Source organism: Emericellopsis cladophorae (assembly GCF_022114955.1).
Source record: "Emericellopsis cladophorae strain MUM 19.33 chromosome Unknown NODE_19_length_326966_cov_119_582185, whole genome shotgun sequence".
Lineage (NCBI taxonomy): Eukaryota > Fungi > Ascomycota > Sordariomycetes > Hypocreales > Bionectriaceae > Emericellopsis > Emericellopsis cladophorae.
The window spans coordinates 53,428-73,639 of NW_026250944.1; the positions used below are offsets into that span (position 1 = coordinate 53,428).

Here is a 20,212-nt window from a genome sequence, read left to right on the forward strand (position 1 = left end):
AGAATCACAGTCTGGCCACGTGACCTGTCACTGGCTGCCGTGACGCGCGGTGAATTGGGGCCACCGTAATGTGGGTCTGACTCCTGACCTTGCATTCAGCGCATTGTGCCATCCTATAATACACGGTCCGCTCGAGCATGACTTTGCTATTCCACAATGGGCAGCGATACCATGGAGGACATATCTGGATCCTTACAGAAGCTTGATTTTCATCATCCCTACACCCCATACCATGTTCAAGAGCAATTCATGCGGACTGTGTACAATGTTCTGGAAGCAGGCAATGGCCAAGTCGGCATTCTTGAAAGCCCTACCGGCACAGTATGCACGACGTCGAGGCTCTTCTGTGAAAGTCACTCACGTTCTCCTAGGGGAAGTCATTGTCTCTCATCTGCGCAACACTAACCTGGCTTCGCGCCTACAAGTCCTCCCGCAACGAAGTTGCTCTTTCTGAAGCCACGTCCAACATCCAAGACGAGCCCGAATGGATCATTGACCAGATGCTTGCGCAGAAGCGCGACGAACTGGTGCGTAAATGGGAAGACCGTGAAAAGCGGCTTGAGCAGCTTCGTATCAAGGAGAAGGCTGTTGAGACCCGCGTTCACAAGCGTAGGCGACTTGAAGAGCGGCCCACCGGGCGCGAATCTGATGACGAAGACGCCGCATTCCTCTTGCAAGACACCGAAACTCCTGGCAGTCGCCATACCGATGCACTCTCGGGTTTGAGTAAAGAGTCGCGTGAAATCCTGGGCAGGTTCGGTATTGGCGGTTCCACAAGTGCAGAAACGCCCGTGGCAGAGCAACTGATGGAAGAAGACATCAAGGTGTGCTTGCATTATCGCTCTGTTGAAGGCTGCGTAGTGACCTAAGTAGATATACTATACGTCTCGTACGCACTCACAACTGTCGCAATTCATCACGGAGCTTCGCCGTCCGACTTTTCCACCTTCCCTGCCCAAGTCGATAACCAAGGGGAGAGACTCTGAGACGGAGGCTGTGAAACTCCTGCCCTTTTCGTCACGTCAGCGATTATGTATCAATCCATCAGTCGCGAGGCTTGGATCGGTACAAGCAATCAACGACAGGTGCGCGGAATTGCAGCAACAAAAGTCCAGCCAAAAGTGCCCTTTTGTGCCGAAGGATGAGCTGCTATCCCAGACGCATGAGTTCCGAGACTCAGCACTGGCTTCTATGCCTGATATCGAGGACTTACATCAGCTTGGCAAGTCTCTCGGTGTTTGCCCGTACTATGCCTCAAGAACAGCGTTGCCGGGTGCTGAAATTATTACGCTACCATACCCTCTACTCCTCCAGAAAAGTGCCCGAGATGCGCTCGGCATCAAGCTGGATGGGAATGTGGTCGTCATTGACGAGGCGCATAATATCATGGACGCAATAGCCAATGTTCATGCCGCCGATATACGCTTGAGCGACATGAAACGGGCAAAGGGCATGCTGGGCGTCTACGTCAGGCGTTTCGGCAAGAAACTCGGCGGAGTCAACCGCGTCAACGTCGGACGCGTGGGCAGGATCATTGAGGGCTTGTCCGAATGGATGCAACAGGCCACGCAACTCAAGCAAGACAATGGTATCGTGGATGCCAACGACTTGACCCGTCACAAAGGTATCGATCAGATCAACATGTTTCAGTTGGTCAAGTACATCCATGAATCCAAATTAGCCTTCAAGATTGAGAGCTACGTCGCGCACGTGGAGAGCGAAATTGATCCAAAAGGCATCATAAGGTCCAGCACGCCAGTGCTCCATAGCCTGGTATCGTTCTTGGTAGCGTTGACCAACCTGAACTCAGAGGGTCGGATATTCTTTGAACGGACGGCAGAAGATGTCAAATTGTCATACTTGCTCCTTTCGCCGACACACGCGTTCTCTTCCATCGCCGACAATGCTCGCGCGGTCATTCTGGCAGGCGGGACAATGTCCCCCTTTGACGACTACGAGAACCACCTATTTCCATCGTTGGCGAAGGAGAAAGTCACAACCCTGAGTTGCGACCACGTCATCCCACCCGAAAACCTGTGCGTTCGAATACTCGCTCAATCTCGACCTGGTAAACCAGAATTCGAGTTCAGCTTCCAGAAGCGTAGCGATCACGACATGATCACACAGCTTGGTCTTGCTGTCGTCAACGCCTGCTCCATCATTCCTGATGGTGTGGTGATCTTCTTCCCCAGCTATGGATATTTGGATGAGGTTGTCAGCGTGTGGCAGCAGAATGACAACGGACAATCTATATGGTCTCGCCTCGAGTCCCGCAAAGCCCTGTTTCGGGAGGCCAAAGGGACCTCAAGCGACGAGATGCTCACTGCGTACACTGATGCAATCATTGGCACCAGCAACACGGGCAGGGGAGCTGTGCTGCTCAGTGTCGTTGGGGGTAAGATGTCCGAAGGCATCAATTTCTCGGATCGCCTTGGACGTTGTGTCATGGTTATTGGCCTGCCCTATCCGAATATCGCCTCCCCGGACTGGAAGGCAAAACTCGAGTACATTGAGTCAACGACTTACAAGCAGCTCATAGGCAAAGCCATACTCCCGAGTGAGGCGCGCACACTAGCCAAGGCGTCGAGTCGCGACTTCTACGAAAACGCCTGTATGCGCGCTGTCAACCAGAGCATTGGTCGCGCAATCCGCCATCAGGGTGACTATGCTGCCATCATTCTTGTTGACAAGCGCTTTGGTAGCGAGAGAATCCATGGCAAATTGCCAGGCTGGATCCGCAACGGCATGGACAAGTCGAATAAGGACAAGAATCTCGGTGAGCTGATGAGTTCTGTGGGCACATTCTTTCGCAACCGGAAGTGAGCCGGCGGATCTGTGCCGGAGGTCTTCTCGAACCGCGGGTCAGTGGCCGGCCGTGAGACGGCTGTCGCTGAGTGAACCGGCCTCAAGTCTCCGCTAGTGAAGAATCGCAGTTCGCTCTCGCAGTATGGTTGAACCTGGCTGGGCAACCAAAGAAGACTATTTTCTGGTTCACGAGCCTTGTGCGCAGTGAAAAGTAATCGAAGGCCTAACAACGCCCCCGAAGCTCTGAGCTTGTTATATCCCGGTCAGCTAACAACTTAAATCCACATATCCTCGTCCGACATTGTGTGGAAGCCACCGGCAGCGGCTTCTGCCGTAAGAAGCGCTGATTCGTTCGTTACCCACACCGGGAGAAGATTTTCTGGAACCTCTTCTAGACCCCGAATTACGGACATGGAGGGGTGGGCAGCTGCGGAATTAAATGATAATCGCCAATATTTTTTTTTCCGACTCGAAGGATCGAGTCCATTTTCTTATCACATTGGACTGACGACTAGCTTTGCCCTCGGTCGGCCTGTTCAAGTCACCATGACTGACGTGGAGCAAGGAAAGATGCTCACGGGCAGGCAATCGCACTCTCGGGTGGCTGAGGAGGGCATTACCCACTTGCGTAAGCCGACATCGCGCACGTCAGATATCTTCGAGAGGATCGAAAAGATCTTGATGAAGGGGCGTGTAGAGGCCAAGGGTATCCATCCTGTCCCAGTGGAAGATCGCACGTCGACGAGATACTGGAATATCTTCACCGTCTGGTGCTCCATGAACACCAACATCCTTGGGTGAGTCAGCTGCGCGATAACGGGGAAACCAAGTGACTGACGGAGCAGTGTTTTGTTTGGACTCTTGGGTCCTCAGGTGTACGGCCTCAGTCTTCGAGACTCTGCCTTGGTCATTCTCTTCTTCTGCATACTTTCAACGTGCGCGCCAGCGTATCTAGCAACTCTCGGGCCCAAGACTGGCATGAGACAGATGATCCAAGCACGGTACAGCTTTGGGTATGTGCACCCGGGTCGATTACTCCAGTACGCTCGCTCACAATTGTAGACGCTACCTCGTCTCGATACCAGTGCTGCTCAACCTGGCGACGCTGACTGGTTTCATTATCATTATCTGTGTCATTGGCGGCCAGTGTCTATCCGCCATCTCGGACGGCTACCTGACGCCAAACGCCGGCATCGTCATTATCTCGCTCCTGGGACTTCTCATCTCATTCTGCGGATTCCGAGTACTGCATTATTACGAGACCTACGCCTTCATCCCAGCCGTGATTACAATCGCCATCGCGGCTGGCTGTGGAGGAAGCGATCTCAAGAAGCAGGCAGAACCCCCGAGCCCAGGTGCTGGGCAATACGTCACGTACGGCATGGTTGTCGCCAGTTACATGATTCCCTGGGCCGCGATTGCGAGCGACCTCACGACGTACTTTGACCCTCAGGTGCCCTCGTGGCGGGTGTTCGCTTACACTTGGTCTGGTCTCGCCCTGCCCACAATCCTCCTTATGACGTTGGGCTCCGCCATCGCCGGTGCCCTGCCCAATGTGCCCGAGTGGCAGACAGCCTACGACGAGAATCTTGTCGGCGGCATCTTGGCTGCCATGCTGAAACCGACTGGTGGCTTTGGCAAATTCGTCGTTGCCGTGTTGGCGCTGACGCTCCTCGGCAACACCGCAGGCACAATGTACGCCATCACGCTCAACTTTCAAACCCTGGTCCCTTGGGCCGTCAGGATCCCTCGATATGTGTTCGCCGTCGTCGTCACCGCAATCATTATCCCAGTCGCCGTGCGCGTGGTCTCGGCCAACCTCCTGCTGAGCCTCGAGAACTTCATTGCGCTTATCGGTTACTGGTCAGCAGCGTATACGGGCATCGCCGTCGTGGAACATGTCGTATTCCGCAGAAAGTATTTCAGCAAGTCGGGCAAGGTCCCCTATCCTGAGGCGTACGACCATGCCGTCTGGAGCCAGGCGAGCAAGCTACCCACGGGCCTGGCAGCCATTGGAGCCGCCCTCCTAAGCTGTGGGCTGCTTGTGCCGTGCATGTCTCAAGTCTGGTTCACGGGACCCGTCGCGAAGACGACGGGCGACCTTGGATTCGAGGTGGCTTTTGTGCTCAGCGCAATCCTTTACGTGCCATTGAGGTCTATCGAGAGGCGCTGGATCGGGCGATAGGCGGTCGAGCTGTCAGAGATGTCGTGAGCCTCATTCATGTATTGGCTCAAAGTAGAAACGAACAAGACGTACATAGATGACGCTAGAAGCAGCAACATTAGATCATTGAAGCCTCGAGGTTTGTTGCGTCCCGTTTGCAGTCGAGCCGTCCACAATTCCTGATCAATGGTGCAGCGGGACAGCGGCTTGACTCATTGCGTCTTAGCGTGGCGCAGGATCTAGCGCCAATTTGCACAAAGTTGTGCACCCTTGCCAGCCCCTCCACACCTCCCGAGCCGTGTGCTTCCCCGTATACAAATAGACCACGGCACGTCACTTGGGATTCCTTCTTCTCTCCCTTTCCTCTCCATCCCCAATCCGTCGCCGGATGAGCGTAACCCTCTCATCCGTGCCCCAAGTTCAGCACCCTGCACACCCCCTCCCCTGAATCACCCAAAACACCAAACAGCCTCTCTGACCAGGAGAGGCGCTCAGATCTGCACCCATGGGTTCAGCAGCATCCGCATCAGCTTCCGCCGCCCCTCAGGCCTGCATCGGCTTCTGGAGGCCGCAGCAACCCAAGGAGCCCGTCCCTCCCGAGTAACGACCGTTGCTCGCATTTGTCTTTTCAGCGTTCTCAACAGCATCGTAATTTTCAGCAGCATGAATTTATCGGCGGAGGAGGGGGAGTACCAGCAGACCATCAATTCACGCAACAAACAGGATTGTTTGACAATTCAATCGACTTCTTGAACGATCAGACCTTTTTTGGCGTGTCGGCGGGGCCGACATCTGCAACCATAGGTGATCTCACCTCAACCTCCACAGGGGACATTGACTGGGCCGCTCTTGGGCTGGACTGTTTTGGCACGCAGCTTGTCGTACAGGAGCAGCAGCAGCAACTACCGGACGACTTTGGACTTGTGCTGGGGTCCCACGATACCTTGGCGTCCAACTTGGAGCAGGACCCTTTGGACCTGCTCTTTGCAGATACCGAAATGACGGGGGTTCTGAATCAGCATTCAGAGTCGGGAGGTATGCTAGCTCCCTCACAAATATTTCTAGGCCGGAAGGGCAAGCGTGCTAACTCTCTAGCAGACCATCTCTTCAACCGACTTCTTAATCACAGTCCCCAGGAATTTCCTCCTTCATCAGGCGCCAATAATACGCAGGCTACCACACCAGCCATCCCATCCACTCAGGTTGCTACCACCAACACGACCACCTCCACGTCTCCTTCTCACTCATCCACCTCGGAGTCCAACACCAAGCCCACACTAGATCAAGACCCCACTGCCAAACGTCAGCGTAACACTATGGCTGCTCGTCGTTACCGTCAACGCCGTCTGGATCGGTTAGCCGAGCTAGAGAAGAAGTTGGAGGAGATGACGAGTGAGCGCGACGATCTACGCGTCAAGTTAGCTAGGCGGGAAGCAGAGTGTGGTGCTCTTCGAGAGGTGCTCGGTTCGAAAAAATGATGATGATGGGTTTCCTATGTTTCATGGCCAGGGGTTAGCTTAGTGACTTTCAACGGTGTTCATGTTGACAAGCTGGTGTTGCGGTGCAAGTGTCAGACGATGTCGATTCTTCCTGTGATTTCACGTGATGCTTTCATTGTGATCATCAAATCCCGTTTCACTCATCATTCGCACGCTTCGTGGTGTGCTGGTGGTCCTTCAAGGGGTATCGACTTACTCTGCTCTCACGTGAACAGACGTCTTTGCTGGATCATGGCAAGATCTCGGTGTTAGTCGCCGGCAGCACTCCTGTCGAAGCGCTTCACAGGCCGCATCAAGTTGATTCTCTGATACTCGTTGCTGTGAAGAATATTTCTCATTCAATCATGCTAAAGGTAACCTTATATGCTCCATCTTGCTGTTCCTTGATGAACCGTCTGTTCGTTTCGCAGCTCACGATGACCCTTGCACAGAGTATCAAGGCCAACTCTTTTGGGAGAAATCGGGTATCATCATGAGTCTTGCTGACAATACCGCCAGCTCGATGCAATGATAAACGCGGGTCTCCCTCTTCCTGGAGCCCTGAATCTTCAATTCCGGTACCCACGAGGTTGATTCTTGCATAACTCCCGCAGGGGACGTTGTGCATGCCCCGCCGCGAAGTAGGTGAGGCGGCTAACTGTGGGCCGAAGGCCGCGCTAGGCAGGGGGATTTGTGGACAATAATACGCACGGGATCTGCGGCAAACTGGCTATGCCTAGATGCGGCCAGGTTTTAGTGTCTGCTATGTGAGCGAGAATGACTCATTTTTCATCATTTCGAGTCGCAGTGACATCAAGGGTTCCGGATCCCAGGGTCGTATTGTACTTCCTACAGGCACTAGGGGCACGTTCTCCATTGTCGTTCTCAATCTAATCCTAAGGGCATGTTAAAGACGACTTTTTCTAAATGGATGTATCGTGAGTACTATACCTTATGCTGTGCGTATTTGGTTGTAAGTGGGTGAGTTGTACGGATACCAGATGTGAGTTTGGTTTCTTAAAAATGGCCTGCTTGTACGGAGTATCCGTGTGCCACTTTGACTGTGACACAACATTGCACCAACCACCCCATATATCGACTCCTTCTCGGGGAGGCATGTGCATCAAATATAGAGTCTAGAGAATGTCAACGTACGTGAATATCCACAATTATTCGTGCAAGCTTACAGCAAAAACATGAATGATTCGTACTTGAAGGGCGACACTGGAGCACAGGGTAGGTTGGTCGGACCAATTTGCGTCCGGGCAGTCACACCCAAAAGGCGAAGAAAGCATTTTCACTTCACATAACATGAATGCAGTGGCCGCACCTTCGTATCGTTGCGCTCAATATTTGAAATCACCTACACCCGAGCCCATTGCGATTCTGCTTGCAGACTGGGGCAATCTATAAGAGCTTCTGGATTTCCGCCGTGCGGATGAGCCGAACCAGGTCAGTCAATCGCGATGACAGAGGGCGGTCTCCAAATCTTTGTTATTATTTCTAGGAATTACCCATGGGCGGTTTCGAAAAGAAGAGAACGCTGCTTCGCTGAGAGCACCGGATCAATTGTTCATATGAACGAGGGTCGTATGGCTCGATCAGCTGCAGATTTGCCAAGATTTATTCGGTTGGTGATTCTGCAACTAATTACCGTACTGCGGGAGAGGATCGCGAGACGACGAGATTCATCCGAGTCAATCTAGAAGTTGAGTCGTCCTTGAAGATGAACCGAGAAAAGTCGAGGACGCAATAGAAACGTGGAGGGGGCAGAGGATCCTTCCAGCATGATACTATGCGTATTTGCTGCATCGTGACGGATGGTGGATGTTTGAGTGCATGACCGCACGTAAACCATGGCTGACGGCTGACGGCAAGGTGGTCTGAGATCGGATTTGCAGCTCCATAGGACGGGGGCCCATTGGGATCGTGCATGCGTCGCAAGCGCGAGCTTCGCGGCGGATGATGGATCAACGAGTCAACGACGCAGCTTATTAGCCTTCTGGAGTCGGTCTGGACCCTGGTGCACGGCTGATCCATGCCATAATCAACTCGTCCAGACATGGCCCGCCACGAGCTGCGACACTGCCCAACAGCTGAAGAACGGTCAGCTGAGATGACCGATCATAGTGTTCGCAATGCCACAGTCTGACTGCGGTGGCGGCCAAGCATTCAAGGCACCTGGCAGTGTGGTACATCCATCACGAGCGAATGCGAATGAACATGCAACTTGAGAGGCTACGAACGCGAATCGAGCTCGGGAGTAGATCTCAGCACCAATGGCGGCCCGTGGCATAGTGTTGGTCTGTGGATCGAGCCGTACCTTGCACCCATCTTCGACCTTTTTGGATGCAAAAATTGATCTGATGATCCTAGTTCGTGACGCTAGGAGAGGCTAAGTCCATCTTCGACCTTTTTGGATGCAAAAATTGATCTGATGATCCTAGTTCGTGACGCTAGGAGAGGCTAAGTTTGCAGACACACGACCCTTCGCGCGACAAGGTATGCTACTCGTGAACCGAGACCTCGATGCTAAAGACTGCACTGGCTTGCGCAGGGCTGAGTGTCCTGCCCGAGACTATGGTAAGAAGGTGGATTGCTTCAGTTGTAGACAGTCTTAGAACCTTGGAACAGGCAAAGCCACGCTACCGCGACGCCTGCACCTATTGATAGTCACAACCCCAATTCATCAGGTATATCTTAGCCTGGCTAGCGATCTCACACGTCGTGTGGGCGTCCACTCCGACCGGAGCACAAATTCCCAAAGACAGTCTGAGTCGTTGACGTTGAGGATCACCATCGGACAAAGCGCCATGACCACATGCGCGCGTCTACTGTAGAGGAGGTACATAAGGTGGCGAGGCTGCAGCACAAACGTTTTTAGGCTCTCAGCTATCTGTTTTTCGTCCAGTCGCTTGATTTACAATACGAGTACGTTCTGTCCTCGCAAAACAAATCCAGTGCCACTCGACAAATCGAATCAACGTTGGATGAATGGGAAGGCTGGCTCAGGCATCCGACACGCACAAGGCTAGTTGTCCTTCATGAGATGCCACATAATTTGTAGGCCGTTTCTTCTCTGAAATATCGGACCTGCAGACTTATCACGTCACAGGGCCAGTGCTGTCGACCAGATGACCTCCATTCACGCTCACGTTCACGCTCACACGGGCAGCAGTAGCCTTGCATGCATGCCGCCGCAGGAGTACGCATTTCCCCAAACATTTCTTTTTGCTCCCACCATCCCCCTGATGCTCCCCTGCTCTGTGAAACCTTGGCTACCTTGCCTTGGAGATACTTTGCAGGGTACGTGCGTGCGATACGTCGATTCCAGTCTTACTACCATCGCTTGATTCATGGATGGGTCGACAGGACCCCAACTACCCGACTTGCTGACCCCAGTTCCAGTGCACTATCTCGTCCTAACAAAACTGGTGTGCGACCCCGCCCGCGGCTGTTAAGGCACGTCATACCTCTTCCATGGCCCACCGGCATTGCGAAATCGCGCCCACCACATCCTCCAGCCTCGACGATTCCGCCGCTCTCAGACCCCTCCGTTGCCTCTTCTCCGTTATCGTCCACAATATCTCGACAACTTTCGGCTGACGACGCTGCCGCGTCCAACCTCACCAGCCATTCTCATTGCCCTCTACCTTCACCCTCACACTCACCCTTCTCGCACTTGCGGGAGCGCGGCTTGGCCAGAATGAACCGACATTTGCGTACGGGGAGCCTCAATATTCCCAGCGGCCAGCGCAACCCCAGCAGCGCACAGACTCCCCGCTTCGATGGCCCGCGCAGTCCTCCAAGTATGTAAAATATTCTCGATCCAGAATGCGAGGAAATGGCCATGTGGATGGTATTCGGCGTTCAGTTTGTTCGTCCTGAAGACTAATCGCAATCTCTAGATACCGCGCACGTGCCGTGCAAGTTCTTTCGGCAAGGGACATGTCAGGCTGGCAATGCCTGTCCATTCAGCCACGACGTGAGCCAGGCGTCCGAGACGGTTTGCAAATATTTCGCTAAGGTACAGAGCTTCATCATGACGGACTTGCGACGGTATACTGACCAGCCAGGGCAACTGCAAATTCGGCCCAAAGTGCGCCAATATCCACGTCCTCCCGGATGGCCGGCGCATCAACTACGGCAGAAATGGCGTCACTATTGGGTCTGGTCCTGGGGGGCTCGCGGGACGACCAGGCAAAGACCCAAGCTCGCCTCCCTCGAACGTTGCCGGCATGGCCCCTCACATGCCAAACGGGCAAACATCGTCGAGCGCTTTGACGAATTCGCTCTATCGCGCCGAACAGCCTGGATATGTCCCCGCATATCCATATGACGATCGACAAGACCCCGCGGCGCCTCAAGGCCAGCATCATAACATCGATAATGGGATCCCAATCATTGATGGGCCCTACACGCACACTGGGTCACAGTATGGTTCCCCACGGGACGAGGAAGCACGATTTGGCCTCGGCATGTCTCCTATCAATGCAAATGGCCTCTCCGTGCTCGATGCTCCGCTCCCTGCCTCGTTCGATTCAAACGGCATATCCAATGCCGCTCGCTTTCCTGCCGCGCCATGGCCGTCGTCAGTGCCATCGAAATTCGGACTCGAATCGCCGACCCTTTCAGCTAGCAGCACTGCCAAGGACGGTCGGACATCCGACACGCTCAAGATGCTGCATACGTCTGCCTTTGGCGATTTGCAGATCACACCCACGAACGGGAGTCCGCAGCAAAGTAATGGATATGGCGACGAGTACTTTGGGAAACGCGCAATGCATTCGTCACGCTTCGCGAGGCCCAAGATGCTGAGCGCTAGTGTCCCCAAGACCACTTCGGCAGTTGATCGTGACTGGGAAAATGACTTTGCCCTGGACGATGATAGTGACAACTTGCCGGAGAACTACGTACCGGAGAACTTGCAGGATCTGCTGACTCCGGCGGAGAAGGCGCGGCGAGGTTCTATACGGGCCGATGATGCAAATGTGGACGCTATTAGATACGGCAGCCCGATCGGCACCAGCCCTGGGCGTTGGGGATCGTCTGTAGTAAGGAAGGACGATGACGAGATTTCGAGGTCGCGCAGTGTGGCTTCGGCATTTGGCCATGTCGGCAGTCCACTCCGCAACTCGACGCTTGCTCAGGAGATGGGGTCCCTGGGTCGTGGATCAAACATGCGCCCCGGCAGCGAGCCCATGTCGATGCTTTCCCAACAGCTACAACGGAGTCGTCTGGAAGACACTGCACCGGGTGGTGCTAGCCCTCTGCTGCATCCGTCCACCGCGCGCGCACCTGGGAAGGACAGGCACATGGAGCGCCACGTCTCAAGCGGAAGCATCAGCTCATCCGTCACGGGACGGTTCACCACCCCAATCGACGAGGAGGATCCGGACTTTGTCTTCAATATGGACGAAGTAGAGGAGCCGGAGAGGGCTCGCGCCCGCAAGAGGATCTCTGGCGGTCTGGGCATGGGCGTCTGGGGCTCTGGCAGTTATGCTGGTGCGCTCGCAGGGAAGCAGTCTAGTTCAAAGGACAATCCTGCCGCTGGGCGGTAGCCACAGTGAAGGTGCACGAATGACTTCACGATCATGGAATGATTCTGTGTCAACGAAACACGGGCAACACAAAATGCTCTGTGTTCGGATATAATGGTTATGGGGACGGAGAACAATGACTGAAATTGGCTCATCGAACTGGAGTTTTGCTTGCGATTGCAATTGCACTTGGACATGGTGGAGTTTAGTTGTTTTTTTACAACATTTGCGAATTCACGGTACCGGCGCTCAGGGGGGTGTCGGCTGGCGCCGAGCTTCAGGTGGCATAGCGCTTCATTTCTACTATATGGAGGGCAGGCATTGTTGGTGGATATGCATAGCACGTCTCATCCATCGCCCATCAGGGCACCACCTGCGCCAGGCGACGATTTGTCTTGGATAAGTGAGTAGGACGTAGACAGTGCAACAGGCTTGGTACATGTACACCCCGGCCTCTTGAATATCAAATCGCATACATTACGAACCACTCAGCGTCGTCAGACAAATAAGAGGTATTTCTATACACTGTTACACGGGAGCATATTGAATGCCCCTGGCGACATGATCCCATGCCATGCCCACGCTGCGCCGCGAACTGGTCAAGGTAGCCCAGGTTGTACATGGATCCCCTCGCCTGCGCGCCTCCTCATTGCCTCTTCCCGCCGACCCGCTACATCTGGTAGCGAGAAACCGTTGGGAAGAGGCAGTGTCTATCGTCCACTTCGATGCATCCCAATTAAGAGGCATCGGGCTGGTTGAGAATGTAGTTGACGGCGCCCTCGACTAAGACGCGGTTAGCTTTCGATATGTCCCTTATATGAACCCCCCGGAGCGAACGGTCATGGAGGGTCCGGGTGCATGAAGAACGTACTCGAGTGAATGCCGTCAGCATCTTTGTCGGGGATCTCAATGCTGAACTCCTCCTCGATAGCCATGACAACCTCCACAGTGTCCAAAGAGTCGAGGCCGAGATCGTTGGCAAAGTGCGCGGCCGGGGTGATCTATCATTCGTTAGATCCCAGGGACCATTTTCCTTTGTTTCCACCTCTATCGTCTGTCGACAATACTCACGTTCTTTGTGTCGTTCACCTGCGTCATCGTTAATACCCGTGCCTTGTGGTGGAATTGAAGAGCCGCCAATGGGCAAAATCACTAACCTTGTCAAAACCCTGGAGAAGAGACATGATGCGCCCCTCAACAGCCTCCTTCTCGAGAGCGCCGCCTGCGCTGTACATCCTCACGGCCTGGAAGGGGACTGCGCGGACAACGTTGACGCGAACGGGGCGGGCGGCGACGGCGAGGGTCGAGGGACGGGCGGCCATACGCGCGGCACTGAGGAGAGCGGTGCGGAACATGATGGGCGGTTGGGAGCGAGACGTTTAGTGGTGGTGGTGGATGTCTGGTCGTGACGTTTCAAGGGGAGTGGTGATGTGATGATTAAATTTCTCGCGGATTCGGATTCGTTGGAGCTCCGGCTGCAGTTGGGCGGTCGGAGAGAGCTCGGCGCCGGCTTATTCGAGGTCACGTGAAGGATCGCGGGAGAATACCAGCGAACAATTGGTTTACCTGATTGGCGAGGGTGACTTACCCTAGATGCCGTATGACACTCAACACCGGTGGTCTCAAGTTCATTTCCCACGTCATGACTGGACGAGAATATCTTCAGTCATTCATTACTCTTTCACATCTATCTACATCCGAGCTTGTAGTCGCAGCAGGTGAAATATCTCGATATGCGACTAGCAACGATGTCGAGCTTTCTGCGCTGCATTTGGGAAATACAGAACAGGCCGACTTTATATCTTCAGCCCCCAAGATTACTGGGTTCTTGACGCTGGCTTCATGTTCTCCGCGTGCATAGCACGCAATTCCTCTCTCCATAACCAACCTAGTAGGATCGCGTTGCCCCAGTCGAACACAAGAGTCAGCCCGACTCCAGCCAGAAGCAAGGCAACAAAAGAAACCCGAGTCATTCTACGCGCCCTCATATCCCCAATGGCTGCCAAAAGCCAGATACTCATCGCAGCAAAAGAGCCGATCTGGTCATACTGGAACAATGCCCTGAGTGGTACCGCAGGATCCTCGGGTAGATGAAACAAAGACTGTGGCACGAAAGTCTCAAATAGCCCGACATCAGCGTGTCTGATGGTGTACCACCACAAGGAGGTATTGCCGAGCGCAACAACCCCAATCACGGCTCTGAGCAAATACTTCGTCCGCAGCTTGGTTATTGGCTTTAAAACTCGGCCGCTGATGGAGAAAACGACAGCCCCCCAGATGGGATAAAGCTGCCACACCCAGCTCCACCAGTACCGTGCTTCATAGTTTGGGTGAAAGTACATACCAAGTGAAGCAGGGTAATACGCCAACATCAGCGTCGGGAGTACGGCTGCTGCATCTGATGCCGAAATGGCAGCCCTCGCAGGTGAGGACGTGACGAGATGCGCATAGAGCGAGAAGGCGAAGAACCACAGAGGAGCAAGCAGTGCGTTGACGATGAACTGCCCACTCAGAGCCAGGACAGTTGGACTGTCGACATCAGCAAACGCAACGCACAGAGACCCATTTGGGCAGAGAGACTCACTATCGGAAAATGGTGCCTTTGTGCACCTCTCGGCAACCTTCGAGTAGGATAATGGCGTACAGCCCGGCGTACTCGTTGACAAAGGCCATTCCTTGCCAGTATGATGCTGGATCGGCTGGATGCATCTGCGACTGGGCAAAGGCGAGCGTTATATCGGTCAGCGTAGCATCAAGGGCCTTGATTCCATAGAACGACGTGTAGATTGGCACTGAGACGCCATTGTGGGTGAAAGCACCTTTTTCGCGGAAGATCTCAATGGTTTCGCCTATGGGAATTATAAAAGTCGCCAAAGCGCATATAATCATAGGAAGAAGCAGTAGGATTGGGGAGCCACGCAGGGCTCTTGCTGAAAGCGTGTCGGCCATGGTTGACAAGTCTGCTCGAGGATCTGGTTTCGTGTGAGTGGCGATGCTTTTTATAAGTTAGTAGGAAGTACTATTTGAGTCAGAAAGATACATGCAGAATTTAATATACCAGGGTGCTAATCACTCTACAATTTTAATTCATGTCACTAAAACGGGGCATCGTCAACAGAGGCCACTATATGGCAGGCTCGGGGCCGCTGCAAGTGTCGTATAGCTTCAATTCCCTGCGAATGTCGAAACTGCACGTTTCGTCTAGCGATAAGCACCGTGCTGGTCAGCAACGCGAAGCAAGACCCAGTCCTCCGTGAAATATAGTTTTTATGTACTTGTCAGTTCGGCCTTGTGAGCCAGCGAGCCGACGTCAGCGCTACCGACGGATCTAAATCATTACAGCTGTCGTAAAAGAGCCCAGACTTCCTCATGAGCGGCATGCATGCGCGTACGCGAGCAGGCCCCGATTATGTCCTCTTTCAGCTGGTGCGGTGGGTATAGCAATGGCCAACGCTGGGGGCGTGGCGTATCCAAAGGTCAGATGAGTGTTGGCGCAGAATGGCAAGACTGATGCAAGCTCCATGTCCGACTACCCGTTCTCCACGGACGTTGGCATCGACCTGAACAAGAACTTTCATTTCGTATGGGACCATAGGACAGAGTTCAATCCTGGTGAGGATGTCTTCTCCGTGGCGTCTGATGGTCCCAGTTTCGAGATCTACCACGGGTCGGCGGCGGCGGCTTCAGAGCCCCAGATTAAGGCTGTATATTGGGTACTGAATACGTACAACTCGTCCCTCAGCTTCTTGGTGCAGAGCGTGATTGTCGATGCTTTCGTTTAGCCGGGTTTTGGAATAGGAAACGTTGGCCTATCAGAGCAGCTGCCCGTGCGCTTTGCTTGGGCCGACACTTGCGGAGGTTGTTTGAGTCAGTATAAAAAGCCCCGAGGCAAGTCCAAGTCGTAAGCAGCCAACCCCAAACAGAGCATCGAACAAACACACATAACGGCATGGTGACTTGCAAGCGATGCCCTGGGCTGAGATCCACGATACAAGGCATGAAAGCCCCTGTTCAAGGCCGAGTGTCTGTTCGAGGGTTTCCACCATTTGCATATTCCGGTCGTCACCCGTCGTCCGTCCGGCATCCGCTCGAAGACCTGTCAGTGGATGATACGAAGCCGAATGATACCTTCAGGAACACAACTTTGAGTCTCAGGAGGCTGTCTGAAATCTTCCATGGCGATCCTGTGTCGCCCACCTCTACGCGTCTGCATGGTGTGACGGGACACATTCCAAAGCCCAAACATCTGGGTATATCTCCGAGGTCTGTGGCATTCTGGCCTGCCTAGTATATGTACACCAGATCCCAGTCTTTTGGACAAAAGAAACCCGCACAAGGTATAGTCAGACATCCAATTCGCTTCCTCCCCCTGCTTTCCTCCTGTTGGTTTATCGGTACGGCGCATCGGCGCGGATGACAGCGGCCAACTCGGGCTCCCACTTGTCTCCGTTACTCAACAGCTTCTCCTTGTTGTACAAAAGCTCCTCCCTCGTCTCGGTGGCGTATTCGGCGTTTGGTGACTCGACAATGGCGTCAACGGGGCAGGATTCCTGGCAGAAGCCGCAGTAGATGCACTTGGTCATGTCAATGTCGTAGCGGGTTGTGCGGCGGGATCCGTCAGCGCGCTCTTCGGCTTCGATTGTGATGGCTTGGGCCGGGCAAACCTGAGTAGGTTAGCAGGATGAATAGTGAGTTGCGAGTGCCGAGACATACAGCTTCGCAGAGCTTGCAGGCGATGCAGCGCTCCTCGCCAGAGGGGTATCGGCGCAGGGCGTGTTCACCGCGGAAACGGGGTGAGATCGGACCCTTCTCGAAGGGGTAGTATATGGTATATCTGCCTTGACTCAGCACAATCCTCCATGGGTCTCACGAAGCCATGCCCGACGCATTGGCACGACTGCCTCGTCCCCAATCTGTCGGAAATGCTCCGGAGAAAAGGTTCACCTACGGTGGTCGGAAGAACTGCTCCATGAGCACGTACATGCCCCTCGCCATCTCGGTCATGAGAAAGTACTTTCCCAGTCTGTCCAGCGTGGTATCCTTCTCCCACGCCCATTCGACCTTTGTACCCGTGCGGAAGTTGGCGGGAGGAGGACCGCTGGGCGTGGCGTAGCCGCGGGCGGCCGTCTGCGCGAGGATGCTGCTGCCGGCGACGACACGCGAGGTCGCGCGCGGGAGGGTCGAGCGGACGAGCATCGTGGCGGGCGCCATGGTGATGCAGGCGGTGGAGGGGAGATTGGGTGTTGAGTGGCGGGCGGTGGTCGTGACAGAGCAGTGTGAGAGATGTTGACGTTATGCCGTGGGAGATTTCGAGCTGTCGGCTGCGGGATTACAATGTACGGCATTTGATTGGCGGAGGGACGTCACGTGCAGCATCACGTGTGTCCTCGATGACACTCACTTATACCTAATGATATAGTATGAGGACCACTTGCCACTGACGATATTGTGAGATCATGAAAATGAGAATTCCATACGTTGCGAATTATGATAGATGTGGCTATCCTAAAGTTTGCTACTCAACCGCTGAAAGCAAGGCTTCAAAGTATGCATCAAAATCAACGCTATGCTTCGCTGCCCCCGAACTCCGGCCCGCTCAATGGTAAATCGTGAGAACAGGGTACGCATAACCAAAATGCAATCAAAAACTCTTCTCCCACGTCCTCCACCAAACACCCATATTAGCAGCCACGAGAAGATCCAACATCTTCAGACCTTCGTGGTTGATAATCAGCTTGCCCAACTTGGCCCTTCTTCCACGTTGGCCGCCACCGGCACGTTCCTTGCCGAGATTCATCTCAAAAGGTGAAAGGCTTCCATCGTCCCCGTCCTCAACAGAAATATCGTCCCTCCTCCAGAACTTGGCGAGGGAGCCCATCTTTTGCTGCGTAGTCTGTTCCTCAAACCCGGGCATCTCGTAGGCAGGGAGGTTGAAGCGTAGCTCGCTGACCACGGCTGAGTCGTGTGCAAAGGGCGAAGCCAAGTCCTCGGTCACAAGGGAATTCACGTTGCCGTGTCCATCGTTGAGCAGGTGACGACATCGCACCGAACCTCCCGTAACGCTTGTGTAGAACTCGCAGCGAGTGTCCCAAGGACTCACGAAAACGTACCCCCGTGGTTTCATTCCGGGACCTGGCTGTCCGAGAGACGTCTCCGGCTCGGGCGGAGCCGGTTTGCTGCCGCTACGAGAGCGTTTCTGAAAGACATCCTTGACATTACTTGCGAACGACTTGGAGTACGACATGACGAGCTGTCGAGAAAAGGTGGCTGTCTCCGGCGGAGGCTGGTCGATGCCATTCGGCTGGCGGGGAATCTCGACGGACTTGCGAGCCGGCATACCCTTGAACTTGCTGTAACCCGGGTTCTGGATGTGGACATCTATAGGCGGGCGAGGTAGTTCCTCAGGCAAGGGCCCGGTGATGGGATTTGGTAGCTGGCACGAAAAGATGTGACCAACGTTCCACTGATGGCCGGACGATGGATCTCGGCGAATGATATTGAGACTGAAAGAGTCGTCAAGCTTCTTGGGGGAAGGTGAGCGAGAGTTCGTTGGCCGGTGGAGTTGTTGACTTTCGGCGCGACGATGGACACTTTCATGGACCGCTTGACCTGGTTGATTCACGGACGCAGCGCGGGGTCGACGCGGTAATGGAGGTGCCTGCGGCTCACCCCTGAGGGCTGGATGTTCCGAGTACGGTGGTGGTGGCAAAGCATGGTAGGGCTTCTCTGCACTCCTTGGCTGGGCAAGCGGGCGGTCGGCCATGCCGCCATTGCTCTGCTGCGAGTACGGCCTCTCATGCGGCGGCTTTGCGTAGTCAGGGACGCCATCGCGCTCATGCCAGCTTTGCTGCGAGTAAGGCCTCTCCACCGATGTGAAAGGCTCCGCTGGCTGCTGCAGCGTCGGTAAGGTCCTGACAGGTGTGACTGGCGACGAAGCAACCGGTTTCCGTGCAGGCATGTCGGTGGCTGAGGGCGGAGATACCCCATTCACAGCGGTAGTTGAAGGGACCGTCACAGGCACTTTGAGTGCGGGGGGCTGGCCCTTGACGTACCACTCTGGCAGCTCTGAGGAGCCAGGCGAGGGAGGTTGTTCACTCGGCAGAGGGACGTTCAAGAGAGGTGCTGGTGGCTCATCGGGCGTGGGCGGCCTGGCACCCCCAATCGGCTTCCGGGGAATAGCTCGACGCGTACCAGCACTTTCATCGCTTGAGCGCGCGTTGTCATAATGGTGACGAGGAGGGGTTGGACCTCGCGACTGCGGGCTGGAGTTTTCGAATTGGATGTAGTACAGAGAACTGGTGACATCTGCCGCTGTCACATTCTCCACCTGCGGCTTGGTGGTTGTCAAAATGACATCTAGGGCGTGTGAGCACTCGCATGAAGATGACAGGATTGGAGCTGGGAAGCTTACCTCGAGTGCCTGGTACGCGTGAGATGTAAAGCGTCAAAGGCTCTTGCAGTTGTTCCTGAGGCTTGACCGGGTACTGAGGAGGGTTTGCAGCGAGGTGATTCAGAGAGGCAAGGGAGCGGGCCTCCATGGCTGAGAACCAGAATGAGCTAGATCAAGATGTGGATTGTAGATGTGCCGAATTCTTGATATTGTCGAGGGCAGGATTGAGTGTTTATTATGAGCGTCAGTAGAGATGCGCCAACGTCACCCGTGAGGCTGGCGCGGGACGCAGGGACGAAGTGACAGGCAGGGTTGTTGAGTCGTCGAGGTCAATCTGAAATTCTCAATGTGTTATGCTCCTATTGGTGCCCAAAGCCAAGCTTTTCAAGTGAGTAACCCGCAAGGGTACGGTGTCGATTGCAGCTGCTGCCAAGGTCAAGAATATGATTGCCTACGGAGGACGCGAGTCAAGCAATGCAGAACTGAGAAGAGATTCCACGTTTTCCGAGTGAGCGTGGAGACCTAGAGCTGGTCGAGCAGACGAAGGCGAGACGACAACGTCAGCGCCCGCGTTGGTGGGTCGTCCTTGTATTACTCTTATGCAACGCGGCTGTGCCAGCTACCTTATGCTGATTACGCGCTCCAGTCTTCGTCAGACTTCCTTAAGAGATCCTCCGGATGTAAGCTTGAGCCTCTCTCCTCGGAGGTCTAATACAGTGTGTTCTCTCCCCTTCAGAAACGACACGCAGGGATGACAGCAAGTGAAAAAGACGGGCAGTACGGATACAGGTGAAGGAAGATATTTCCAAACCACACGGTCATGACTTGATAAACT

General features: G+C 54.3%; 7 protein-coding genes across 7 annotated transcripts; 3 read left to right on the forward strand and 4 right to left on the reverse strand.

The window, feature by feature from the left end:
• Nucleotides 1–156: 156 nt before the first annotated feature.
• On the forward strand, nucleotides 157–6,447 carry J7T54_003905 (ATP-dependent RNA helicase chl1; the record flags this gene model as incomplete). Its single annotated transcript, XM_051506094.1, has 9 exons — nucleotides 157–321; nucleotides 372–824; nucleotides 1,102–2,819; nucleotides 3,321–3,602; nucleotides 3,651–3,818; nucleotides 3,868–4,838; nucleotides 5,439–5,558; nucleotides 5,798–6,004; nucleotides 6,068–6,447. The coding sequence occupies 9 exons, from the start codon at nucleotides 157–159 to the stop codon at nucleotides 6,445–6,447; spliced, it is 4,464 nt and encodes a 1,487-aa protein (XP_051362496.1).
• A 3,706-nt stretch (nucleotides 6,448–10,153) lies between these two features.
• J7T54_003906 (uncharacterized protein) lies at nucleotides 10,154–12,008 on the forward strand (the record flags this gene model as incomplete). The annotated part of the gene is made up of 3 exons (XM_051506095.1): nucleotides 10,154–10,256; nucleotides 10,356–10,474; nucleotides 10,524–12,008. 3 exons carry the CDS (start codon nucleotides 10,154–10,156, stop codon nucleotides 12,006–12,008), a joined length of 1,707 nt encoding a protein of 568 aa, XP_051362497.1.
• A 715-nt stretch (nucleotides 12,009–12,723) lies between these two features.
• Nucleotides 12,724–13,342, reverse strand: J7T54_003907 (nadh dehydrogenase (ubiquinone) 1 alpha/beta subcomplex 1; the record flags this gene model as incomplete). The annotated part of the gene is made up of 4 exons (XM_051506096.1): nucleotides 12,724–12,770; nucleotides 12,859–12,988; nucleotides 13,059–13,076; nucleotides 13,145–13,342. 4 exons carry the CDS (start codon nucleotides 13,340–13,342, stop codon nucleotides 12,724–12,726), a joined length of 393 nt encoding a protein of 130 aa, XP_051362498.1.
• Nucleotides 13,343–14,223: 881 nt separating this feature from the next.
• Nucleotides 14,224–14,936, reverse strand: J7T54_003908 (uncharacterized protein; the record flags this gene model as incomplete). The annotated part of the gene is made up of 3 exons (XM_051506097.1): nucleotides 14,224–14,237; nucleotides 14,332–14,516; nucleotides 14,572–14,936. The coding sequence occupies 3 exons, from the start codon at nucleotides 14,934–14,936 to the stop codon at nucleotides 14,224–14,226; spliced, it is 564 nt and encodes a 187-aa protein (XP_051362499.1).
• Nucleotides 14,937–15,508: 572 nt separating this feature from the next.
• J7T54_003909 (Carboxypeptidase B-like protein) lies at nucleotides 15,509–15,769 on the forward strand (the record flags this gene model as incomplete). The annotated part of the gene is made up of 1 exon (XM_051506098.1): nucleotides 15,509–15,769. The coding sequence occupies one exon, from the start codon at nucleotides 15,509–15,511 to the stop codon at nucleotides 15,767–15,769; it is 261 nt and encodes an 86-aa protein (XP_051362500.1).
• Nucleotides 15,770–16,375: 606 nt separating this feature from the next.
• Nucleotides 16,376–17,198, reverse strand: J7T54_003910 (NADH-ubiquinone oxidoreductase 23 kDa subunit-like protein; the record flags this gene model as incomplete). Its single annotated transcript, XM_051506099.1, has 3 exons — nucleotides 16,376–16,651; nucleotides 16,701–16,821; nucleotides 16,936–17,198. 3 exons carry the CDS (start codon nucleotides 17,196–17,198, stop codon nucleotides 16,376–16,378), a joined length of 660 nt encoding a protein of 219 aa, XP_051362501.1.
• A 430-nt stretch (nucleotides 17,199–17,628) lies between these two features.
• J7T54_003911 (oxidoreductase) lies at nucleotides 17,629–19,525 on the reverse strand (the record flags this gene model as incomplete). The annotated part of the gene is made up of 2 exons (XM_051506101.1): nucleotides 17,629–19,343; nucleotides 19,399–19,525. The coding sequence occupies 2 exons, from the start codon at nucleotides 19,523–19,525 to the stop codon at nucleotides 17,629–17,631; spliced, it is 1,842 nt and encodes a 613-aa protein (XP_051362502.1).
• Between the last annotated feature and the right edge of the window lie 687 nt (nucleotides 19,526–20,212).